General features: G+C 38.7%; 1 protein-coding gene and 1 long non-coding RNA gene across 5 annotated transcripts in view; one reads left to right on the plus strand and one right to left on the minus strand.

Moving 5' to 3' along the window:
* MIS18BP1 (MIS18 binding protein 1) overlaps positions 1–21,741 on the minus strand; it is a 51,333-nt gene extending 29,592 nt beyond the window's left edge. Inside the window, exons 1-7 of one of the 4 annotated variants that reach the window (XM_054530078.2) lie at positions 20,219–21,741; positions 20,002–20,108; positions 13,840–14,474; positions 9,852–9,965; positions 9,126–9,610; positions 4,747–4,820; positions 2,950–3,080 (exon numbers count right to left, since the gene is read on the minus strand). In XM_054530078.2, coding sequence (XP_054386053.1) covers positions 2,950–3,080; positions 4,747–4,820; positions 9,126–9,610; positions 9,852–9,965; positions 13,840–14,383 — 1,348 coding nt within the window. In that variant the 5' untranslated portion in view covers positions 14,384–14,474; positions 20,002–20,108; positions 20,219–21,741. Of the gene's footprint in view, positions 1–2,949; positions 3,081–4,746; positions 4,821–9,125; positions 9,611–9,851; positions 9,966–13,839; positions 14,475–17,145; positions 18,152–19,695; positions 19,951–20,001; positions 20,109–20,218 lie in introns of those variants that run through there. The other 3 variants (XM_054530077.2, XM_024231923.3, XM_054530076.2) reach the window with 3 other exon arrangements.
* LOC129049763 (uncharacterized) overlaps positions 20,310–26,732 on the plus strand; it is a 33,260-nt gene continuing 26,837 nt past the window's right edge. Inside the window, exon 1 of the long non-coding RNA XR_008513070.2 lies at positions 20,310–20,538. This is a non-coding gene — a long non-coding RNA (uncharacterized LOC129049763). The remainder of the gene's footprint in view (positions 20,539–26,732) is intronic.

The following is a 26,732-nucleotide window of genomic DNA, read 5'->3' on the forward strand; positions in this document are numbered from 1 at the left end:
AACAGATATCATTAATTCATTATATCATACAAGAAATATGCACCTATTGTTGAATATGTGCCAGGTACTATTATAGATATTCAGAATTTGGCAGTGAACAAAGCAGACAAAAACTCCTATCCTCATGGAACTTGCCTTCTAATGTGGAAAAAAATAGCTAACCAGTAAGTACAATATCTTGTTTGTTAGATGGTTATGCAGGGACGGTGGACAGGTGTATCGATATGTTCATGGGGGAGTAGAGGGGTGAACAGCAATTTAAAAAAGGATAATCAGGGAAGTCTTCAATAAAATAGCATCATTTGAACAAAGTGACTGAGCTACGTGGCAATATGGGGTTAGAATACTGGAAACAAAACATAAAGGGAAAGGCAAGAGTATACCTGGCCTGTTTGAAACAATTAGGAGTCCAGTATACTTGAAGTGGCATGAGGTGGGGGTTAGAACTTGGGAGGCCACTCAGATGGGTAACAGAGGCAGTAGGAAGCATGAGAGATTATAATATAAGGCCTTAGAGTCATTTTATAGAACTGGCCATTTACTTTGGACAAGATGAGAAGCTATGGAAAGATTCCAAGGAGAGGGGCTACAGGATCTAATTTACTTTAAAGGGACTGCTAAAGCAAACTGCTATTTTGAGAAGAACCTGTGGAATAGCAAAGTGAGAAAGAATGACACCAGTTAGGAGGCCACTGTAATGATACAGACAAATTATGAGGAAAGTCTGGACTACAGTGATGCTGCAGAGGTCTGAGTTTGGGATATATTTTGGAGATATATTAATAGGATGTACTGACACACACACACTGATGTGGGTATGACAGAAACTGAGAATTTAAGGATGCCTCCAAGAATTCTGGCTACTGGACACATGGAAAGATGGGGAAGAATATAGGTTAAGCAAATTTAAGGGAGAAGATCAGGTTTTAGATTTATTAAGTTTGAAATGCCTACAGACATCCTAGTGGAGATGTCAAATAAGCAGGTGGAAAATGAATTGGGTACTAAGGGGAGAGGTCTTGTTTGAGATATAAAATTGGCATTCATCATCATATAAATTATATTTAATGACTAAAAGAAATCAGCACACCACGCAGTGTATTAATAGAAAGAGCCCCAAGCTACCCCATTATTAGAAAAAATGGAGAAATACACAAAGAAACTAAGAAGGAACAGGCAGTCAGGCAGCATAAAAATTGGAATATGGTATTAGAGAAGCTAAGTCAAGTATTTCAGAAAGGTAAGTATGATTAACTCTGTTCAAAGTGTATACTGAATGTAGCAATGTGGAGGCTACTGGTGAATTCGATACAGGTTGTTTTGGTGAAGAACTGGAGGTTAAAGAGAATTCAAGGAAAAAAAAGAAAGAAAATTCAAGAGAAATTAGATTTACAGAAGTAAATATAAACAAACTATATGAGTTGTTTTGCTATAAATGAGAGCAATACTGGCTAAAAGGAGAAATGTGGTTAAAAGAGAAATTAAAAAAAAAAAAAAGGAGAAGGGAGTGTTACTGGAATAACGTCCTTGTGTAAAAGAGAAAATGAGAGCTAGTGTACAAATGGAGAGGCTGACATAGACAGTAACGTGCTAGTTCATCCATAATAAAAGCAGGTGCTAATCCAAGCAGGTGAGTAGATGTGGTAAAGAAATATCCTTCTGATTGTTCCTCTTGCTCAGGTGCTCTGCCCTCTCCCCTACTTTGCCCATCTGAGAGAGGGTAAAAAGGAGGAGGTATTGGAGATTTGTCAAAATATGAAGGAGTCATCAGGAAGGCTGGGAGAGTGAATGAATTAGGGAAATATGGTAGGATACCAAGTAGCACCAAGAAACCACTAAGGGACTGTAACTTGTTGCTAGTAAACATAAATTTAGACTACTTGGATGTGTTTTTCTCCAGTTATATTCAGCTGTGTGCAAGGCATAGGGGGAAAATTAGGTTACACCAGGATTGGGGTGGTGCCAGGTAGGTTCAACAAAGAGAGGAATCAAGGAGTTAAATTATATTCTTATAACATAATTCCTTGTAAATAAGGAGTATTTCATTTGATATTTTAAAACTCACACAAATTAGGCTGGGCACAGTGGCTCACGCCAGTAATCCCAGCACTTTGGGAGGCTGAGGTGGGCAGATCACATGAGGTCACAAGTCAAAGACCAGCCTGGCCAACATGGTGACACCCTGTCTCAAAAATCAGCTCTGCACTGTGGCACACTCCTGTAGTCCCAGCTTCTCGGGAGGCTGAGGCACGAATAATCGCTTGAACATAGGAGGTGGAGGTTGCAGTGAGCTGAGATCACGCCACTACACTCCAGCCTGGGCGACAGAGCAAGACTCCATCTCCAAAAAAAAAAAAAAACCCCAAGCCTCTTAACACTTCTGTATCCATTCCCTGGGGGCATATGTGGATCCTGTGCATGAAAAGGACTGGCCACAGGAAACCACGGGTGTTGTTCCAGGCTTATTTATCCACAGCTACCTGTAGTTGCTATTGCATCATTTTTTTGTGCCATGTTGGAAGTGGTCATGCACAGGACCAGCCTGGTGAAACCCCGTCTCTACCAAAAATACAAAAATGAGTTGGGCATGGTGGCAGGCACCTTAGTCCCAGCTACTCAGGAGGCTGAGGCAGGACAATCACTTGAACCCCGGAGATGGAGGTTGCAGTGAGCCGAGATCGTGCCACTGCACTCCAGCCTGGGTGACAGAGCAAGGCTCCATTTCCAAAAAAAAAAAAACAAAAACACATAACTTATTAGAAATTGTCAATAAGAGTGATAAAAATCAGAAAAAAAATTACCAATTTTATACAAGTTATCAGTTGTTTTTGATTTATTCATAATTTAAAAATACCTAATTAAAAAGTTAAAAAAATGTGTATTACTGTGAGAAACATGGTTAACTGCTTTACTTCTTAAAATAACTTATCAATAATGACAGTCATTTACCTGCTTCTTTCATGGAAATTTGGTCTATCATGCCTTTTAATATATAAACGTTGCCTGATATAGTCCTAAGTTTGTTGTGCTCAATCCGCTCTATAATTACATTACTGTGCCAATATATGTTAGTGATGTCTCTAGGAAAAAAAAATAGTTTTGGTAAGGTCAAAATATTCATATAGAAATTTCTAACAGAAAATAATTTTACACTTTAGCTACAGCAACACTAAGAATGTTATTAGTCTAATTACAAAATATTTGAAGGCCAAACATTACAGCAGAACTCAACTGCTTGGCTATTATAATCCTCAGATTATGTACCAAAAAAACTATACTGTGGCCAAACCATGTCCCTCCTACAAAATATTATTAGTAAAGGAGCAGAGGCCTTGTCTCAGTATCTGATGCTGGCAATAAATACTTGCAGCTTCAGCTTAACTGATGCTAAGCTTCCAAAGAATGATCTCCCTGTTCTTCTCCTTCGGGGTCTATACTGCATTAGCTTTTATGCAGAAAGTAGATTGGATCCAGCTATCTGGTGTTTTTTCACCCTGGCTACACATTTTGGAAGGTACCAAAAGAGGTTTAAGTGGGGAAAAAAGAAATTACTGTATCAAATCACTGACCCATAAATCTATTCTTCATATTTCTTTAAAGAATATGAAATAGAAAAAAATATGAAGATGTATTAGATAAATGAACACTGTCCCATTCATCAGATAGCTAATAATAATAAACATACTAATGATAAGCATGACAAATAAGGAAATCAAGTTACTTTTCTTTGGTCAACTGGGATTAAACTCACACATTATACCTTAATACAGTATTACTTCTCTTCAATTCTCTTTTGCTTTATTTACTTATTTAAGAAACATTTAAATAACACTCTAAAAGCACTGTTCTCTAGCCTTTCATTTAATCCTCAGCACAACTAACTAGGTAAGTAATACAATTATCCATATTGCACAGATGAAGAAAGTGAGACTGACGGGATAAATAACTTGTCCAGGTAATACAGATAGTAGGCAGCAGCAATGGAATTCCAACAAAGGCAATCTACACTGCATCTTTAATAGTAAGGAAATGGGCACAAAGCAGACAGATAAAGAATGGACAATACAGATTTTATACATTCACTTATAAACTTACATATGAGTACCTTAAACAGTTATAACTTTTTTTTTGAGACAGAGTCTCGCTCTGTCACCCAGGCTGGAGAACAGTGATAACCTTTTATTACAAATATTTGTAGCACTGAGAAACTGGTCTCGAAGAATAGGAAATGGTGCTAATAGAGTAGCAGAATTAGGTAAAGCCCACTTACCTGGTGATGCTCTCACTTTAGGGAGAACCAGAAAGTGCCAATGATTACTTAATATGTAGCTGTATGGCAAAGTTTTAAGTAATTTTGATTCCTTTTCTGGATCAGTAATTTATATCTGGTTGTCCCAATTTAGATGTGAGAATCTGGACTGAAATGCATGTAGTAAATATTAACTGATCATATATAATTAAGCAGATAATACCAGTCCACTTACTAGCACCTCGGAAAAAAATAAACAACTATACAAATTTGAACTGTCATTATTTTAAGAAAAACTTGAGTAAACATGCAAAAACAAGAAAGATGGTAGCAATCAACATGGTTAGGACCCGCACAGTAATTTTACTTTTTTGCCTTCAGTTCATAACCTTGTTAGGTCTTTGTTTTGTGGAGGATGCTATTTCTCATGCATTACCTCTTAAGTGCTTACACATAACTAAAGTTTTATTAAAAGAATAATGAAATAGTATACTTACATCAATTTTCCTTCTACACATATAGCAGTATTATTATTGATGCTTTTAATCATCCATTCCTGTAGCTGAACTACCTAATCAAGTATAAAACAAAGAACATATTTCCTGTATTACTTGCAGCACAAGCATTACAAAATTAACTTACATTAAAAGAAAAAACTTGTCTAAGTAATCCAAATATTCCTTAGTGCCATTCGATGTAAGATTCACATTCTATTCTAAATAGCAATAGGTAAAATTCTTGTATACAATGAAACAGAAAAGACTGAATTCAGGTTGTATTGCATTTGTTCTACAATCAAGAAGCAACTATACTTCAAATACTCTATCACCAAATCTCAACTGGTGGGGAAAAAAATCATGTAAAATCCCAAGGTACAGATTAAAACACCAAGTCCTGCAAAAAGCCCAGTAACTTGGAGTGAAAAGGAGTCAGCTATGTTTTGTCCTTAAAAAAATAAAGAGTTTTTTTTTTTTTTTTTGTAAAGTTTAGACCTGTATTCCAATTTTCTACAAACTAAAAAGGTGACTGCTGGTAATCTAGATTTAACAGTACTTTATTCCAAAGTAAACATCTGAATAGCTCAGAGAACTCTTTATTATCTTACTACAAGTAAAATATCATTCTAATGGAAAACATTTTACGACAATCTATGCAAAGAAATTCTTGAATATAAATTTCATAAAATTTAAGACTGAACTGCTTCTGATGAGAAAAAAGTCAAAATTTATGGAATAATTCGAGTGGCAATTTACTTTATATGTAAAGTTACACATTTACAAATAAAAACAAATTCTCCAGTGGTAGTTTTCTACTGAGTCAGGAAAAGACATTAAAATGGGACAGTCTTTGTTATGGCACATGTTGATTATGTTCATTTAAAAAATTAGAGGTGATGGCTGGGGACAGTTGCTTAAACCTGTAATCCCAGAACTTTGGGAAGCCAAGTCGGGAGAACTGTTTGAGCCTAGGAGTTCAAGACCAGCCTGAGCAACATAGTAAGATTCCACAAAAAAGTTAAAAAATTAGCTGGGTGTGGTGGTACACACCTGTAGTCCCAGCTATTGGAGAGGCAGAGGTGGGAGGATCACTTGAGCTTGGGAGGTCAAGGCTTCAGTGAGCCTCAACAGGTGATGGAACAAGACCCTGTCTCAAAAAGTAAATACATAAAAATAAAAAATTATAAGTAGGATAGTTTATAAGCCGTGGGTCTCAGTAGTAATGGCGAGGGGATCCACCATCTTGTCTTACCCTCACCCAAGACACAGATATGGCTTCTGTTTTTAAGCCCCTTTTAAATGTTTCTTTCTGAAAAAAGTAAAAAATTATAGGTAGGACTTGGGAAAGTAGCAGTAAATAATACTCTCTTTTTGCCTTCTCCCACATTTGGAACTACCTGAGATATATCAACGCACCAGTCAGATGGAGATGATAATCCTGTACCATACTATTATACTGCTTATATAAGATATCAAAATGTTCATTCATTATTCATTCAACAAATATTTGTTGAGTTCTACACACTATTTTAGATAGTGGAGATTCAGTGAGAAAGTAAACAGCTGCCCCTCTTAGGTCCAGCATTCTTGTGTGTGTGTTAGGGTGGGGGGTGGAGGCAAGCAGGATAATGGCATCTAAACAAATATGAAAATGTCAGGTGGTGATAATTACTATGAAAAATAAATAAAAGGCATTAGATAAATGAGGTGCTTTTTAAGACAAAACAGTCAGGGAATGTCTTGGAAGAGAGAACTGAATAAAGTGAGGAATGAGTCACATGGATATCAGCAAGAAGACTCTTCTAAGCACAGAGAGTCAGCGCAAAGACCCAGGTAGGCAGCATGGAAGGCATAATTTGAAAGGAGTAAGTGAGAGGGAATAAGTGCTGAGGTTGGAGATCTCCAGGATTAACTAAGTACAGCTCCGTAAACCATGGTAAAGGCTTAGTGTTTTCTATTGAGATGACAAGTTACTGGAGGATTCTGAACAGAATGACAAAATTTGATATTTTAAGGGACTGTTGGGTAGAGATGAGGCATATGAAGATTTTAGCTTCTGTCTGGAAAACAGACTGAAAAAGGAGAAAAGCAATACTGGAAGCAGGGAGACCACTAGGCTATGACAGTCATCCCTGCACTAGGAGGTAGTGGTTGAACAGTGAGAAGAGGCCACATTCAGGAGAGTAGAGCCAATGGGATTTCTTCATGGTTTGGATGTGGAGCATGAGAGAGAAACAAGAGTCCAAGATGAATCTAAAATTTTGCCTAAATACTGGGGCCAATGGTATTACAATGTACTAATACAGGACAATGGAGAAGATATGGTAAAGAAATCAAGAATAAGAATCTCACATTTTCTCACATTTTAAATTGGAGATGCCTATCTGATATCAATAGAAAAGTCATACAGACAACTGCACACGAGTGTGGAGTTGAGAAGAATATTCTGTGCTGGAAACATATTGGAGAGCTATCAGCATAGAGATGGAATTTAAAACTATGACACTGAAATACAGCCTAGAGAGTGCATGTAGGTAGAGAAACATTTCTAGGGCTGATCTGCAGTAATTCCAACATTTTTAGGACTGATTCTGGGGAAAGGAAGAGGAAATAGCAAAGAGGACTGAGAAGGGATGGCCAGCAATGTAGCAGAAAATCAGGAAAGATTCTGGAATACAAAATATAAAGCATAACACTTCTTTAAAAAGACATTTTGGGGCCAGGTGTGGTGGCTCACACCTGTAATCATTTCCTTTTACCTTAGGTGGTAAGGACATTGCCCTTTCAATTGCCCCCTCAATTTTCTCCCTACCTACATGCACTCTCTAGGCTGTATTTCCAGTGTCATAGTTTTTAATTCCATTTCTATGCTGATAGCTCTCCAATATGTTTCCAGCACAGCATATTCTTCTCAACTCCAACCATGAATACACAGACCTCTTTCAAAATGTCTTGCTATATAAGGGAAACAAAAAGTGGTGTAGCAGCTGGAGTTGGACAGGGGATAAAGGAAAGATGGGCCTTTGTTTGCATGTTTTTAAAAAATGCAGGCCATGTTTCAACATGTTTATATGTTAATGAGAATAATCCAAAAAAAAAAAAAAAAGAGCCAGGCATGGCAGCATGTGCCTGTAGTCCCAGCCACTCGAGAGGCTGAGGCAGGAGATTTGCATGAACCTGGAAAGAGGAGGTTGCAGTGAGCTGAAATTGTGCCACTGCACTCCAGCCTGGGCGACAGAGTGAGACTCCGTCTCCAAAATAAATAAATAAATACATAGATAAATAAAATTTAAATATTTTCTAATAATGGGATTTCTAGCGAATATATTGAGATCTAAAACCATAACTGGTATGTCACTCTTTAAAATTCAGATGGCTACAAGAGAGGCTTAAGTGGGAGGATTGCATGAGCCCAAAAGGCCAGCCTGGGCAACAAAGTAAGGCCTCATTTAAAAAATTAATTATTAATTAAAATTTAGATGGAATTTATACACCAATTCAATTTGATAACCACCATCATACATTTAAGAATTAATGGCTGGATGCAGTAGCTCATGCCTCTAATCCCGGCACTCTGGGAGGCCGAGGTGGGAGGATCACTTGAGGTCAGGAGTCAGAGACCAGCTTGGCCAGCACGGTGAAACCCTGTCTCTACTAAAAACACAAAAATTAGCTGGGCACGGTGGCAGGCGCCTGTAATCCCAGCTACTCAGGAGGGTGAGGTAGGAGAATCACTTGAACCCAGGAAGTGAAGGTTGCAGTGAGCCAAGACCACGCCATTGCGCTCCAGCCTGGGTGACAGAGGAAGACTCCGGCTCAAAAATAATTAATTAATTAATGGGCAAACATTTAACAATTGGAAATTTTACACTGCATCTTCCTCCTTAAGCTTGTATTTCCATTCCACTTCCTTCAGAGAATTTGTCCTAATATAACAGTTTGATGCTCTAAAGTCTTTTATTGATTACTCTGTATTTAATTTGGGAAAAATTCTCAAATCTTCAGATGCTACAGTTCCTTTCTATCTTAATTGATCTAACTATTTTAATAGTACCATAAGTATCAGAAAAAAAGAGGAGGAATGATTCAAATGTTCATCACCAAAGGGAACAAGTAAATTATTGAAGACTACACAACTAGTAACAGAGCAAGATAAGACTTAACACGTGGGGCTTCTTACATTCAACTCACTGTTCTTTTCACTATGTCACACTGTCACTGCAGTAAATAATAAAACATGATAATGAAGACAGTTAATAGTGAAGCACACAGGTTCAAATCCTAGCTAGAAAAAAAATAATGAGAGAACATTAAAAGCTCAAGCTCTTGAAGAATGGGGCAAAAATAGAAATAAGTATCTGTCTTAAAAGTTTTCCCACCTGATTTTTTTTAACTCCATTTGTAACAGTTTGAAATATGCTTGGAGGAGAAAGCTTTGAAACATTTCTTTTTGATCTCCGAGGTATTGTTATATGAAGTCTTGGTGTTGCAAGTACAATTTTACATGTATCTTTCGTGGAACCTGGAAGACCCGTCTCTCCAGGCACTGTTTTTCCATTTCCTTCCTTAACTTTCTGTTGCGAAGTCCCTTCTGTTGTCCTCTCACTATCAGAAACCATTAACAGACTGCCATTTTTAATAGGAACACAATTAGTACTGAGAGTCTCAGCATTAGTATTTTGAAATTGTTCATCAGCAGAATCAACACTTTCTAAAACAAACGTATCCTTTTTGGACTCAGTGGTTGCAACTATACTCTCCTTTGAGTGAAAAATTTGTTTAGCCAACTGAGCTCTGGTTAATGTATTGTTTGGGTCTTCTGCAGCCAAAAAATTTTCCTGTTCTTGGTTCAGAGTTGGAAGTTCTGCAAAAAATACAAAACAAAACAAAACAAAAAATTATAGAAGGATCACAGGAAATTAAAAGAGATAAATTTAGATTAGGAATGTTCCACCCTCCTGCCCAGTCTTTCTCTGAGTGTCTCTTTTATGATTCAAGCTTTTGTCCACAGCTAAAGTTTAATGCCCACACAAGGAAAGTAATTACCTAGAACATTTAACAATATATTTAAGTAACAAACGGAAAACAAACCAAAAATAGTTTACCGTAAGTTAAATTGTGCAGTGGTGCTTTCTTTTCCTGCTGGCACTGAATTTTTTGTTTGACCGGGAGGAAAATGTCATTATTTGATGATTCTAGAGGAACTCCTTGGACTGAGGCTAAGGTTTTATTTTTTAAAGAAAGAAGAAGTTGAATTGTATTAGTCATTAAGAAAAAAACAGCTTTTAAAATTCTTGAAATAAAGACACTTAGATTTAGTAATGATCAGACCAGTATAGTACTTTTGCAATATATGACAGTTACATGTATTTTTATATTTTTGGCTGTATTATCTTCTCATACCTTTACCCCATTCTCTATACCAACATTACGGTGAGGAAGAATTTTTTAAAACCTTCTCTAAACACAACTCGCCAGCTCTAGACAAAAGTATTGGACTTAGAAACCTAGAGATCTGGAATTCTGGTGCTGCCACAAATTGGATATGTATATGTTAAGATTACAATATAAAGTTTCACCCAGTCTTGAAAATTCCGATTCTGTTTCTGGTTGCTGTGAATTTCTAAAGCATGAAAGACAGTCGAAGAGTTGTAATTTATTCTTTAAAAATTAAAATGTTGAGAAGCAACAGCAGACTCAGCCATAATTTATATCCTTTAGACAATTTTTAGTAGGCCTTCAAATGCTCAGAAGTTGTAGGTTTCTCAACTAGACAAATAAGGACTAATAGCACTGCTTACATTTTATTCTGCTTTACCTCCTAGGTTTTTAAAGTCTAATGTTTCTCGAATGTAGTTTCTTTCACACAAAAAGGGGATGATAATAGACTTAAAATTTGAGACTGAGAAGAATTATCTTATATGTTTAATTTTAAATTTTATACTTGAAAAAACTGGTAGTGACTATGCTTTAATAAGTATGCCACTTTGGTCTCAGGAATCTTAATATAAAGATTTCATTATAACAACGCGTCACAAAAAGAAACAATAAGTTTCTATATCTTTAACTCATTCTATAAGAAATGGCAAGGCAATTCAGTAGTAATTCAATCAAATGCAATAAGTTATATTTATTCACTTATGTGGGAGTCCCAGGTTCATGTAGACTCTCTAAAAGGTTTCTAAAACTATATACAAAATTTGTGTTTGTATTTGTGTTTATATTTTCTGGGGGAAAGGGTCACCAGATTCTCAAAATGGTCAGGTATTTCTTACTCTCAAATGCTACCTTATTATATTTAAAAATTTTAATATGCATTATTTCATTTGCTTCTTCCTTTTCTCCCAGGCTATATGACAAATAGATGACTTTGTGAGTCTCCCCACTTCTACCCCCAAACTCCCTTAGAAAACTCTGTGTTAGAATATGTCACTGTCTTGGAAATGCAACAATATACCCACAACCTACTGTGTAGCGGTTAAGAGCATGGGCTTTCTAAGAGATACCTATATTCAGTTATCAGCTTATCACTTGTTACCTATGAGACATAGGGCAAGCGGACTTACACTCTTTACAATCCCCATTTATAGACCACTAATGGGCATCTACCCATAGTGTCTGTTGAAAGGATTAAAAGAGATAATACATGAAAAATATCTTTATCAATGACTGAAACTCATTAAAATCTCAATTTCAATTGTTGTAGTGTCATCTTTCCAGATCATTCTCTCAAATCCAGTGACTATCCAAATAAAATATACACTTCACAATCCCTCATCTCCTTCAGATCCTTTGCCCTTATTAATCAGCTTAAATTTCATCATGACTCCTTCACACACACCCTCCTTTGTCCTTCACTTCATTCTATTTGGCAAAATTACAACCCAGTTAAATCCAACTCCCCCACATTCTACACCAGCACCTTAGCAGCTAAACAGGGCTAAAGGAAAACTCACAGCCATATTTACTGGTTCCATTTTAAATTCATGTCCACAAATCTTAAACAGCTCTTCTGTGTTACCCAGGAAATCAAATTTGGGCCTCTCCCAAACTATTCTAACCTCTACCTCCTCAAACTTCAATACCTGTTTTCCATACTTGCTCAGCTGATGACTTTACTTATTTCAGATTATTTGTGAAGTCATAAAATAATGATCCACCAACATCTGTGTAAACGGCTTTCTTTTCGGTTAACAATTGGTCTTTCTGTGTTCTGGTCAAACCGCTAATGATGCATTAGATTATATTTCCTCTCAACTACTGAAGGGCATCATACTAGCAATTTCAATTTTTTTTCTTCCTACTCCATTATTCCCAACAGCATATAAAAATGCTGTATTTCACCAAGTATTAAAAATGATAAAACCTTAAACTACAATTACCATTATTTCTTTGCCACCCTCAAAAAGAGCTGTCTATGTTCACTATTGCCAATTCCTCTTGTCACATTCTCTCTTGAACCCTTTCACGCAGTGTTTTCGTTGCTACCATTCCACCAAAGCTGCCCTCCAGCAAAGTCACCAATGACCTTCACAGTGCTAAAACGAGCAGTAGAATCTCAGCCTACTTGACCAATTAGGAGCATTAGACAGCTGTCAATTCCCACTTTAAAGTACTTCATTCTCTTGGCTTTCACAGTATCACTCTCCTGGTTTTCCTTCTTCCTCACCATCTTCTCAGTGGCCTTTCTACTCTTTTCTATTTCTTTCTTTTTTTTTTTTTTGAGCTGGAGTTTTGCTCTTGTTGCCCAGGCTGGAGTGCAATGGCGTGATCTCAGCTCACCACAACCTCCGCCTCCCAGGTTCAAGCAATTCTCCTGCCTCAGCCTCCCGAGTAGCTGGGATTACAAGCATGCGCCACCAAGCCCGGCTAATTCTGTATTTTTAGTACAGATGGGGTTTCTCCACATTGGTCAGGCTGGTCTTGAACTCCTGACCTCAGGTGATACACTTGCCTCGGCCTCTCAAAGTGATGGGATTATGGGCATGAGCCACCGTGCCCGGCCGGCCTTTCTACTCTTTATTCTACCTTCCGAATGCTGGAGTACCCCAGGACCCAGCTCTTGAGTGTTTTCTCTTTCTACACTTACTCCTTGATGACCTCATCTAATCTCATTGCTTTTAAAATGCCATTTAGGTGCTAATGATTCCCCAATGTACTTTTCTCACCTTGATCACTTCTCTAAATTCCAACTAGTTTTTTCCAACACCCTAATACCTAAACTTAGATTTTTAATAGAAGTTATCAAAATTAACATAACAAAATCTTAGTTAATGAGCCTGCACTCCATTCCTCCTTCCTTCTGTCCTAGAGTCCAGCCATTTACTATCTGCACATTTACTATCTGCATTACTAACACCTGAACCAAGCCAACACTGGCTGTCATCTAGCTTACTGCAGTAACTGTATTTCAGAACAGCCAGAGTGGTATTTTAAAAACACTGTCATTGTACACAATGGTTAATTAAGAAACAACAACAAAAAAACCCTCATAAGTCAGATCTTGTCATTCACATGCTCAAAACTCCAATGGCTTATTCTGCTCACAGTAAAGGTCAAAACTCTTACATTTACCTACAAGACCCTTATATTACCTGACCCACTCTTATTTATCCCTTCCTTCTGAGCTCTATCTACTCACTCCATGACACACTAACTTCATAGCTAGTCTTTCAACATGTCAGGCATGCTATTTCAAGGCGTTTGTAACAGCTGCCTAGATCACCCTTCCCTATTCCTCAAGATACATGTTATCTATTATCTCGTTCAATTTTGTGGGCTCAAATTCCCAAATTCAAATTACTGAAGATTACTCTGACCATCCCACTGAAAATTACATCCCCCTCCAACTCTTCCCATCATCCTAATTCTGCTTTTTCTTTTTTCCTCTTTCCACTTTTCCTCTTCTACTAAGCCACAAAAATTACTTATTTAATATGTTAATGATGTCTTCCCACCACATGAATATGAGCTACACAAGGGCAAGGATTTTTGTCCATTTTGTTCACTGCTATATTCTGAGCACCTAAAACAGTGTCTGAAACATTAAACACTTAAGACATTACAGCTTTTTAGCTAACACATAAAACTAACCTCTTAGTGAACTGTCATCTGACTGGAATGATTTGTTGTTTTCCTTTTCTTCACATAGGTAGGTATGCTGCAATATTTTTTTTTCAACTCTGTTAGGAGTGAAGGTTTCATTATTTCCACTTTTCTGTGGTTCCAACAAACTACTGTTTCTTGATGGCTGTTCTTGCTTGTCACGCAGTATTTTTTCTTTCATTCTTAGAAATATTTTTCCTGGTGATTCATAGTTTGCTTTATTTTTTAATCCACCCTTGTTGGGCTTTATAGCACTGATATCAAGAGAACTGTTAGAGGTAGTAGCCTCTGTTAGCATAGTTGACTGAAATATATTTTTATTGTTAAAAGTTGTCATTTTTAGGAACTGATTCTTTTTATGGTCATTCAATTTTAAAGAGGAGTTCTGATATTTCACCAAATCTTTTACAGGAGTAAGTGTGCCTGAAGGAATGCTGTCAAAAAAGATTGCATCCATGGGTAGATTTCTCCTTTGAGAAGATGTCTCTGGAGGTAAGTAAATTCTTGAATGTTTCAAAGGTGTTGCAATCATCTTGACAAGGGAGTAGCAACCAAGTTCTTCTAACAGAAAATCCACTTAAGCACAATTTTCAGATGGAACTTCAGAAGGGATCCACAGAAACCTGTAGTTCAATGTAAAATCAGCCTTTATCACGCTTTGGTGCAGAAAATGTTTAAAGTTTATTTGCTTTCCACAACATTATACTAATTAAAATGTTTAACTGGTTCATAACAATACTAGATAATCTATAGCTCACAAATCAAACTAAGATTTTATTTTTGTTAAAGTCTCCTTAACAAAAGAGCTGAGTGTGATGGTGTACACGCCTGTAGTCCTAGCTACTTGGGAGGCTGAGCGGGGAGGATCACTTGAGCCTGGGAGGTCAAGGCTGCAGTGAGTCATGATTGTGCCACTGCACTCCAGCCTGGGTGACAGAGCAAGACCTTGTCTCAAAATAAAATAAAATAAAATAAAACAAAATAAAAGACACATGCATATGGCACTACATTAGGTTACAAAAGATAAAGTTCCACAAATAAAATTTTTCCCTTTAGACAGTTAAATTTTAAGGCAGCAACTACAAGATCTATTCTAATAAAAGCTAAAAAAAAACCTATTCAATTATTTAATAATACCCAATCCTGATTTTTAATGCTCCAGAGCATTTACATTTTAAGGTCTTAGTTTAAAAATCCTCAAATAAATGGTAAATTGTTTTCTGATTTTTTTTTAATGTAGTGCTATTTAGAATTTTTAGCAGAAATACTGTACTTGAGTTTACCTAGTTTTAGCCTTGTTTCTTTCATTCTTTTTTTTTTTTTTTTGAGACAGAGTTTCCCTCTTGTTGCCCAGGCTGGAGTGCAGTGGTGGGATCTCAGCTCACCACAACCTCCACCTCCCAGGTTCAAGCAATTCTCCTGCCTCAGCCTCCCCAGTAGCTGGAATTATGTATGCACCACCACACCTGGCTAATTTTGTATTTTTGCTAGAGACAGGGTTTCTCCATGTTGGTTAGGCTAGTCTCAAACTCCTGACCTCAAGTGATCCGCCTGTCTTGGCCTCCCAAAGTGCTGGGGTTACAGGTGTGAGCCACCGCGCCCGGCCGCAACTTGTTTCTTATGTATAAATTTTATTATTCACACCTAGAAATTGAGGTTCTAGGTAAGGAATCATATAGTTGCATTAACTAATATTTGGTAAATAAATAAAATATTTCAATTCAAGGAGCCTGGAACTTACTAGTCTAGATTTACAGCATCTCTTATAGCTGAATTTATAACTATTCCAATTAGTTAACATCATATAAACATTAAAAAAAACTATCACAGAAAATTCTAACATAGCCAGACCAAAAAATATCAAGTATCTTTATCTACAGCAACTTCTGTGAGAAATAAGCAATTAATACACAAAGTATTATTTAATCCAATAATTTACGATAATAGAGAAAAAAAGAAGGAAAATATTCCTAAATTACAACAGCCAACAAAGAAGGCTATCTTGGGAGTCCGGAGTTCCTAAAAACCACTATAATTCTTTCATAGCATATGAATTCTGCAAACACATATTAATGCATGCATGTATATGTTTATGATGTGCTAGTTCCAGGGGTTCTGTACTGGAAGTTATAATATTAGCCGTTCACTTCATTTCTGTTTTATTTTTCAGACAGTGTCTCTGTCACCCAGGCTGGAGTGCAGTGGTGTGATCAGGGCTCTCTGCAACCTCGAAATCCTGGGCTCAAGCAATCCTCCTACCTTAGCCTCCAGAGTAGCTGGGACCACAAGTGTGTGCCACTGCACCTTAGCTATGTTTTTTTTTTTGTTTTTTTTTTGTTTTACTTATTTGTTTGTTTGTTTCTGAGAGGGAGTCTTGCTCTGTTGCCCAGGCTGGAGTGCAGTGATGCGATCTTGACTCATTGCAATCTCCACCTCATGGGTTCAAGCAATTCTCCTGTCTTAGCTTCCCAAGTAGCTGGGATCACAGGCACATGCCACCACACCCGGCTAATTTTTGTATTTTTAGCAGAGACGGGGTTTCACCATATTGGTCAGGCTGGTCTCTAACTCCTGACCTCAGGTGATCCACTTGCCTCAGCCTCCCAAAGTGCTGGGATTACAGGCATGAGCCACCTGAGTTATGTTTTTTTTACATTTTTTTGTAGAGACAGGGTTTCCCTATGTTGCCCAGGTTGGTCTCAAACTCCTTGGCTCAAGTGATCCTTTTGATTCGGCCTCCCACAAGTGTTGGGAATACAGGAGTAAGCCACCATGTCTGGCTTAGCTTTTCATTTCAAAGAAAGGCAATAAAGATACACAATCTCTCAAAATCAAAAATGAATAAACTCAGCTGAGCACGGTGGCTCACGCCTGTAATCCCAATACTTTGGGAGGCCAAGGCAGGAGGATCACTTGAGGTCAGGGGTTCAAGACCAGCCTGGCCAACACGGTGAAACCCCGTCTTTACTAAAAATGCAAAAATTAGCCGGATGTGGTGGCACATGCCTGTAGTCCCAGCTACTCAGGAGGCTGAAGCAGGAGAATCACTTGAACCTGGGAGGCGGAGGTTGCAGTGAGCTGAGATCGCACCACCACTGCACTCCAGCCTAGGCGACAGAGTGAGACTCCAACTGAAAAAAATGATAATAATAATAAAAATAAACTGGAAAACTGCAAAGCAAAATGACAAAGAATGTTCAGGTTTACACAATCTCAATTCCTCAGAGCCTAATGAAATGCTAAACAGAAAGTAAAACATGCAAACAAGCGAGCAGCACTGAAAACAGAACCAACCTGTAATGGACATGCAGAACTGTCTTCATTTAAAGTCAGATAATTGTGGTCACATTGAAAGGCTCCAACAACCAAAACAGAGCTTTCTGTTTCCTAATGTCCCTGCCCCCAATTCAGGCAAGTAGTAGGATAAAGGTGAGTAGCCAAGATTCTGAAAAAATCCTTAAATTCCACTTCCCCTCCCAAAGACACAGAAAGTTGCTCTGGAGGCCTTTTTCCCACCATGTGATAAATAGCAACTCAATATAAGCCAAAAAAAAAAAAAAAAAAAAAAAAAAAAGCCAGTATTTGCCAGTGGTTTGTTAAAAACAGAATGCAGAGAAAAAAATCGTCTACAATTTCCTCTGATCACAGATGCTTTGCAGAATAGATAAACAAGAAAAACCACTGGGTCTAGATAATCCAGGACAGATCTGAAGCTCCATTTCCTTCCTAGTCAAAACAGCAAAACAAAGAAATCAGCCTCTGATGAAACACAGACATTAGTGGAGATTTAGTAACTAGCATCTCTCAAGTGCAGGAAAGAACAGCCTGTCCTGAAGCCAAGCACATTTGTTGACCTAACAGATGGAGGTCACTAACAAAGAATTGTTAGTTCCTCTCAGACTGGAGAAAGTATGTTTCCGTTTTCATTAACTTCTTAAAGTTGTTTGGAAAAATCTAATCCTTAAAACTTATTCTAAAAACTGACAAATGTTGACGTACTAGGGAAAAAAAATTGTTTTCAACATAAAGACATGGGAATGGGAAAACCATTGGATGAAAGGGCTGGCCAGGCCGCGCGCGGTGGCTCACGCCTGTAATCCCAGTACTTTGGGAGGCCAAGGCGGGCGAATCACGAGGTCAGGAGATGAAGACCATCCTGGTTAACACGGTGAAAACCGGTCTCTACTAAAAATACAAAAAATTAGCCGGGCATGGTGACACCCGCCTGTATTCCCAGCTACTTGGGAGGCTGAGGCAGGAGAATGGAGTGAACCCGGGAGGCGGAGCTTGCAGTGAGCGGAGATGGCGCCACTGCACTCCAGCCTGGGCGAGATAGCAAGACTCTGCCTCAAAAAAAAAAAAAAAAAAAAAAAGGGCTGGCCATAAGTATTTATAGTACAGTCATGCACTGCATAACGACATCAAACCACATACACAGTGGTCCCATAAGATTATTTTGGTGTACCTTTTTTTTTTTTAACTTATTTTTACTGTACCTTTTCTATATTGTGGTACGTTTAGATACACAAATACTTCTTATTGTGTTACAACTGCCAACAGTATTCAGTAAAGTAACATGCTGTACAGGTTTGAAGCCCAGGAGCAACAGGTTATAACATATAGCCTGGGTTTTTATAAGTACACTCTATGATATTGGCACAATGACAAAAATTACCTGAGAATGTATTTCTCAGAACGTATCCCAGTCAGTTACAAGTGACACATATAAATACAGAACTGAAGCTAAACAATTATGTATATGATCCTGAATGTAACTACTCCTTCTCCTCCCAAAAAAACATGGAAAGTTCTTGTAAGAATTTACTGTAGTGGTAGCAGTAGTAATAACTATCACTACGGAATAGGTCAAAAATCCCAGAGCACACTGACCAAAACTGGGACATAGAATTAGGGGGGAAATAGAATTTTAAGTTAACAGGCAAATGATACACTTGAAAAAAATACTCAGCACATATGACAAAGGGCTAATTTAAATAACATTCAAAGAGACCTAATAAATCAACTTTAAAAAATGTACAAAACAGAAAATGCTCATGGGACATGAAAGGCAATTAATATAATACAAAAGGCCAATAAACGAGTTAAGTGACACCTGATTTTACTTATAAATGGAGATGCAAACTAAAACAGTGAGATTTCTTTTTCATATCACACTGGTAAATATTAATTTCAAAATGCAAGTCTGCATACTATTGACATGGAAATTCCACTTCTAACTTGTTTTTTCCTGTAGAAACATCTGCATAAGAATGCAAATATATATGTATCATAATTGCCGATATTTACTGAATATTTACATGCCAGCCACTATATAATCTAACAGCAACTCTAAAGAGTTAAGTACTGTTATTACTCCCAGTTTGAAAAAAGAAATTAAGATATAAGGTGGTTAAGTAAGCTGCCCAAGGTCACTTGACAATAAGTGAGAAAGAGGAACCGATTCTACCCGACTCCATAGCTTAAGTTATTTACCAACAGGCAACAGTCTACACACCCACTACACAGGGAAGTTCATGCTGCAGTACCTGCAGCATAAAACGAAATTAAACAACCCAGATGTCTACCAATAAAGGACAAAATAAATCCCGCCACATACATACAACTTACTCTATGTATTCAATAAAAAGATATATATGTACTTACACGGAAAAGTATCCAAGAAACATTAAATTGAAAAAGAAAGTAACAACATATAATTGCATTTGCGTAAAAAAATTTTTAAGTAAATAAATAAAACACATATAGGCATAGAGAAAAACTCTGGAAGCAGTGAACCAAATTGTAAACAGTGTTTATCTTTGAAGGCAGGATGAAGTGGCCTACCATTTTCTTGAACTCCTGAGCTCAAAAGATCCACCCGCCTCGGTCTCCCAAAGTGTGGGATCACAGGCGTGTGCCACCGCGCCCGACCATTTTCTAAATAATTTTATTAACATCTAAAGATGTTTGCAACAAGTATGCAATTTAACCAGAAGAAAACATAGGCTGAATGATCAATTGCTTCTATAGCCCTGTGGGTCCTGGGGTCCCAAGGAGAAGAGCTGGGTACTGAGGAATACAATTTTCCCACTTGTTATTCTAAAAAAAAAAAAAAAAAGTTATTTTAGAACGAAGACCTAGAACGCTCACCATCGAAATAAATTTGAGCAATCATGTTCTACTCTCTTAAGTACAGTAGACACGCAACAAGTAAACATCGAGTGCGAAGCTGTAAAATCGGTACCAAAGCCAGAAATCTACAAAAAAAAAATACAACCGCGTGAGCCGAGATGCTTAAAGGGCAGGACGCCCACCATCGCCGGGGACTCGCGGCAGGAGGTTAGCGGAGGGCGCGGGGAGGACGTACCTTGGGTGAAGAGCCTGGCAGGGAGAGACTGCCGCAGTCCCGGCTCGGCTCCGCGCGAAGGAAGGGCCGGACGCCGCCGGGCTCGCGCCTCAGGCCCACGGTGGACCCTGCCCGCGGCGGCCAGGCGCCAAGCGACGCTTACCGCCTCCGCGAGGTTCTCTAACACAAAAAACACTTCCGCAATTCAAATTTGAAGAGCCCGCCCTCCAGCCAGCCCGGGATTGGTACGCTTGGGAATTGCGCCACCGTGCGTCTCACAGGGACGCAAGGAAACTGCAGGCGGCCTCGGGACTCCGTGGACGGCAGTGTGTCCACAAAAAGTAGGCGACCCTAAGCTGTCACAGGCAGGGGGCGAGCTCCTCTAGTTGTCTTAAAAGTTCGTTTCGTCTTCGTAGGGTACGCGCCTACCCTGAATCCCGCCTTTCCTCTCGTGAAGCTCTGCCGGGGCAAGGCTGACGTGGGACGCTGTGGGCCGCAAGCGCGCCCCGGCGCTACTGCGGCTAAGTTTGGCCTTTCCTGGCTGCCGTCCTCCCCTACAGGCTGTGCGCAGTAGCGGCTGTTATCCCTCTTTTCCGTCTCAGGAAAACAGCGTGCTTGCTGGGTTTGAGAGAACTTGTGTTTTTCTGTCCTCCATGTTTGAGGCGGAGAAAGAACATTTTGTTCTTGAGGTGATGATGGATTGAATGTAAAGTTACGCACAAATGTAAAGTTAAGCACAAAGTGGGATGTTTAGTTTGAACTGTTCCCTCAGGAAGTATGATTTTTTTGGGCGTGGGGGACAGGGTCTCGCTCTGTCGCCTAGGCCTGAGTGCAGTGGCGCAATAACGGCTCACGGCAGTCTGGGGGGATCTTCCCACCTCAGCCTCCGAGTAGCTGGAACTACGGCGCGCGACCATGCTTGGCTGATTTTTATTTTGTAGAGAGGAGGTCTCACCATGTTGCTTAGCCTAGTCTGGAACTCCTGGGTTCAAGCGCTCCTCCCATCTCGGCCTCCCAAAGTGCTAGGATTACAGGCAACCGCGCCGGGCCAGGAAGTGATTAATTTTTTTTTTGAAGTCACCTCACATTCTAGAAACATTAATCTTGACAACTCTAGGTTGTTGTATGCAGCTTGTGACGGTGGCCCCCGGACTGCGTCCCGCCTTAGACTGCACCCAGTGAATCTCCACTCTAACCGCCGTGGAGTGACCGGGTGTATCCTTCGCCTTGTATATAGGGCACATTGGTTCAGTCTTGAAAGTAGAGAAGGGCAAGCCAGGGTAGTAAGGTGTGTTCTCAGCCCTGAACCTTGTCCAACTCCAGTCCTGCATGAAGTCTGTCCTCTTCCCCCCATCCACATTTGTGACAACAGAGCTTCTTTTTATTTTATACTTCCATCTAAGAAAATTAGTCAACTTCCTAGTCACGTATCACATTTCCCCATTAAGAGGCTTTACTGAAAAGGTGGTAATTTTTTTTAAAGTGACTTTTGCAGTCTCTTCTAAATCCTGCATGTACTAAATTTTGTAGACACTGAATAATCAAAATCCAAAATATAAATTTAAAACATCCACATGAATGCAAATAAGGAAAAACAGTTGGAGGTAGGGGGAAAGGAAGCAAACTTACCTGGATGAAATGAAATTTCTTTCTTGTACACCGTAATGAGAAAATGGTTGGACATGGATTTGCACTAGTTTTTTGGGAAAAACCCGCCTTAAAACAGGTTAAATGGCATATATGAAATATACTTTGATAGAGGAAGTTTGATGGGATGGTCATTCAGATTTTAAAGCACCTGACATTGAGGTATAGGAGGTTTCTGTGCCTGATGAAGATGGCCATGGCTCACACATTTAGACAAAATAGGAACCCTGAAGTATTAACGGCAGGCATTCAGAAATGCACACTTTTTTTTAATTAGCCACTTCTCATGTAAGAAGGAAGTAGTATGTAGTATGCTCCAACGTGAATGGCCACAGGAATTTACATAAGATGACTAGTAATTTTCCAAGCAAAATTGGAGTAAACAGTTTGTGGATAAGCAAGTGTGATGAGAAGGCCTAGAGGCCAAGGGACAGTACATCTGTCCCTTAATGGCAACATGCTGTAGCTGCCCAAGGGGTTCACCTTGCGTGCTGCTTAGACAGAGCTGGTTCATCAAGACAAGTGAATTGCAATGGAGAAAGAGTAATTGACGCACAGCCGGCTGTGTGGGAGACTAGTGTTTTATTATTACTCAAATCAGCCTTTCCTGAGCTTTTGGGGATCAGAGTTTTTGAGGATAATTTGGTGCGGGGAACCCAGTGAACTAGAGTGCTGATTGGTCAGGGATGAAATCAAGGGAGTAGAAGCTGTCTTCTTGCGCTGAGTCAGTTTCTGGTTTGAGGAGTCACAATATCAGATGAGCCAGCTTATTGATCTGGGTGGTGCCAGCTGATCCTCTAAGTGCTGGGTCTGAAAAATATCTCAAGCACTGATCTTAGGAGCAGTTTAAGGAGGGGCAGAATCTTGTAGCCTCCAGCTGCATGACTCCTAAACCACAATTTCTAATATTGTGACTAATGTTAGTTCTACAAAGGCAATCTAGTCTCCAGGCAAGAAGGAGGTCTGCTTTAGGTAAGGGCTATTACCGTCATTGTTTGAACTATAAGCTACAAACTAAGTTTCTCCCAAAGTTAGTTCAACCTACACTCAGGAATGAACAAGGACAGCTTGGAGGTTAGAAGCAAGATCGAGTCAGTTAAGTTATATTTCTTTCACTGTCTCAGTCATAATTTTGCAAAGGCAGTTTCAGTGCTGCCCAGGGTTGGCCCTCCTTTAAGATTTTGTCTGCTCGGAGGGGAGACCATAATGAGAAAATGGTTGGACATGGATTTGCGGTTCACAGCCACCTGGGATAATCTGTCCCATCCTAGGCCTATACCTCATGGGAACACATGCGGACCCATGTAGGGTCCAAAAAAACGGACATGAAAGGAAGAGACAGAAAGCTTCACACTGTGTGCGAGTTGCTACCAAGGCATCTGGGCATGCTTAGCCTGGAGGAATACTCCCAGGACCGTGAAAAGTTGTAGCAGTACTAACTGATCATATGGCAGTTTTGGAGAAAGTAGAAAAACGCTGTTTCATCAAGGCCAAGGGTTCTCAAGCAGGAAAAGTTTTGCCCCCCTTGGGACAACTGGCAATGCCTGGAGACATTTATAAATGTCACAATTAGGGAGGGTACCAGTGGCATCTTGTGGGTAGAGGACAGATATACTACTAAACGTCATAGTGTAATGGTGGGGGGGTCAGCCCCCCCAACATTACAAAGGATTAACTATTTTAAAATGTCAGCAGTGCCATGGTTCAGAAATTCTACTCTTGGCAGATACAGCCCTGAAACAGGATTTCAGCCGCCTCTCAGTCTCTTAGCTGGGTGCCCTTATGTAAGGCACAACGTAAAAGCACTACTCCCCTGTATAGGCTACAGGAGGGAGTCAATGAGGAAGTTATCCAGGTTTTGTGAGAGGAGGACCCTTCAGTGAAAAAGGCTGCCAAGGAAATTGCTATGTGATGGAGACAATATACAAACACATAATCATATTACAAATTGTGATAAGTGTTATGAGGATATCTCAGTTTAGATCACCCAGGAAGCTGATCCAAATTGGAATTAGGATTATTGGGAGATAGGTCCTGTGAAAGACTAAGGGGGTGGATGAAGAACTGGACCTGGTAAATCTTCGGATCTTGATACAGATCTGACGGGAAAGATTGATGAAAGTGGAATTGGGTAGGTGCAGTCTAAGAATGCAGTAGATATTTGACAAAGTACTGGCTGACTCAATAGGAAGGTTTGGGGTTGCCCATCAGAGAAGTCCTGCAGTGGGCAGGCATGGCCAGGCCCTGGTATCTGCCAGACTGGAGGCTGCCTGGGAAGAACATGGCCTTGGCACAAAGGCTTTAACAGATCTCAGAGGCTTTGCAGCCAGATGCTGTCAGCTAACTGCACTCCTCACAGCTCAGTGACTTTTTTTTTTTTTTTTTTTTTTTTTTTTTATAGAAAAGGTCAGGATTGCATGTTTCCATGCGTGCCACAGAAGGATAATTAAGAGTGTAGCAGCAGGATTTTATTTTCAGGGGCTTTCCATTTTTTTTTTTTTTGTAACCCACAGTAAGAAATATTATACATTGTAAGCTAATAAATACACAAAAGTCAATTAAAAAGCTTTAAAAGCATTACTTAACATTACTCTGCAGTGCGTGCTGTTATTTTCTGTTTCCTCTTTAAGAAAACTGCCTATGGTGTATGATTGTAATACAATATGAACATTTTCATGTTTCAGCATGGTCAGGGCTTTTAATTTAAAAAAATAAGGTAAAATTCACTTAAAATAACCATTTTAAAGTGTACAATTCAATGACATTTAATGCATTCACAATGTTCTGCAACCACCACCTATAAAACATTTTTTATCATCCTAAAAGGAAATCTCATACCCCTTAAGCAGTCACTCTCTCTTCTCTCCTCCCCGCAGTCCTAGGCAACCACCAATCTTCTTCCTGTCTCTATGAATTTACCTATTTGGATATTTCATATAAATGGAATCATACAATATTACAATATGGACCTTTTATGTATAGCTTCCTTCACAGTTTTTTTCTGAGGTTTATATACCTCAAACATTGTACATTGCAGATCAGTACGATATTCCTTTTTATGGCTAAACAGTATTCCATATTTTGTGTGTGTGTGTGTGTATACCACATTTTATTTATCTATTCCTCCATTGACATTTGGGTTGTTTCCACCTAAATCTATACTACTTTAGTTTGGATTGATACCAACTTAGTTTCAATAGCATACAAAAACTCTGCCCCAAAACAGCTGAGTCCTCTCCTGTATGTTTCTATTATTACCGATTGCATCTATATACATTGTGTGTTCATTAACATAGATTTGTAATTATTTTATGCACTTGTCTTTTAAATCATATAAAAAAAGGGGAACTACACACCAAAAACATAGTGATCCTGGCTTTTGTATACTGATGTAGTTATGTTTATCTAACTTCTTGATTTCTTCTTAGAGCTTTTAGTTACTGTCTAGTTTTCTTTCATTTAAGCCTGAAGAACTCCCTTTAGTATTTCTTATAGTATAGGTCTACTTGTGACAAACTCCTTCAGCTTTTATTTACGTGCTAATGTCTTAATTTCTCCATTGGTTTTGAAGGACACTTTGCTAAATATAGAATTCTTGGTAGATAGTCTTTTTCTTTCAGCACTTTGACTATGTTATCCCACTGCCTTCTTGCCTACATAGTTTCTGATGAGAAATCAGATGTTCTTATTATTGAGAATCACTTGTGTGTGACAAATCTCTCCTCTCCCTACTTTTAAGATTTTTTTTTGTCTTTGTCTTTTGACAGTTTGATTATAATGTGTCTCAGTGTGGAACTGTTTATATTTATCCTTCTTGGAGTTTGTTGAGATTCTTGGGTGCATAGGTTCCTGTCTTTTACCAAATCTGGGCAGCTTTTGGTTATTTCTTCAAAATTTTTTTCCACTGTTTTATTGTTCTTCTCCTCTGGGACTCCTGTAATGTGTATGGTGGTACTCTTGATTATTCCCATAGATTTTTAAAGACTCCAATAATTATTCTTCATTTTTTTCGTTTTTTTTTTTTTTTTTTTTTTTTTTGAGACAGTCTGGTTCTGTCACCCAGGCTGACAGGCAGAATTATGACTCACTGCCTCATGAACTCCTGGGCTCAAGAGGTCTTTCCACCTCAGCCTCCCGAGTAGCTCAAACTACAGACACATACCACTATACCCAGCTAACATTTTTTTTTTAATTTTTGTAAAGACGGAGTCTTACTATGTTGCCCTGGCTGGTCTTGAACTCCTGGGCTCAAGTGATTCTCCTGTCTCAGCCTCCCACAATGCTGAGATTACACATGTGAGCTACTGCGCCTGGTCATTCTTTTTTGTTTATACTCCTCAGTCTGGATAATTTTGATTTAAGTCAACAGTTATAAGTTCACTCATTCTTTATTCTGCCTGCTCAAATCTGCTATTGCATCCCTCTAGTGAATTTTCATTTCAGTTATTGTATTTTTCAGCTTCACAGTTTCTACTTGGTTTCTTTTCATAATTTCTATCTTTGTTGATATTTTCTATTGTTAAGACATCATTCTTCTGGTTCCTTTAACTCTTTGTCTGTGGTTTCCTTTACCTCTCTGAGCATATTTAAGACAGTTGATTTTAAATTTTTGTCTAATATGTTCAGTGTTTGTGCTTCTTTAGAGAGAGCTTATATTAATTTCTTCCGTAAATAAACCGTACTTTCTAGTTTCTTTGCATGGTTCATAATGTTTTTGCTAAAACTGGACATTTGAATATTGAAATATGCTAACTCGGGACATCAGATTCTTCTCTCTTCTTAGGATTTGTTGCTGTTGTTGTTGCTTCCTGTGAAATATAGTTGTTTGCTTGTTTAGTGACTTTTCTATATGATCTTTGTAAAGTCTGTATTCTTTGTCCTGTGTGGT

This window comes from Pongo abelii, chromosome 15 (genome assembly GCF_028885655.2).
Source record: "Pongo abelii isolate AG06213 chromosome 15, NHGRI_mPonAbe1-v2.0_pri, whole genome shotgun sequence".
In the NCBI taxonomy this organism is placed as follows: Eukaryota; Metazoa; Chordata; class Mammalia; order Primates; family Hominidae; genus Pongo; species Pongo abelii.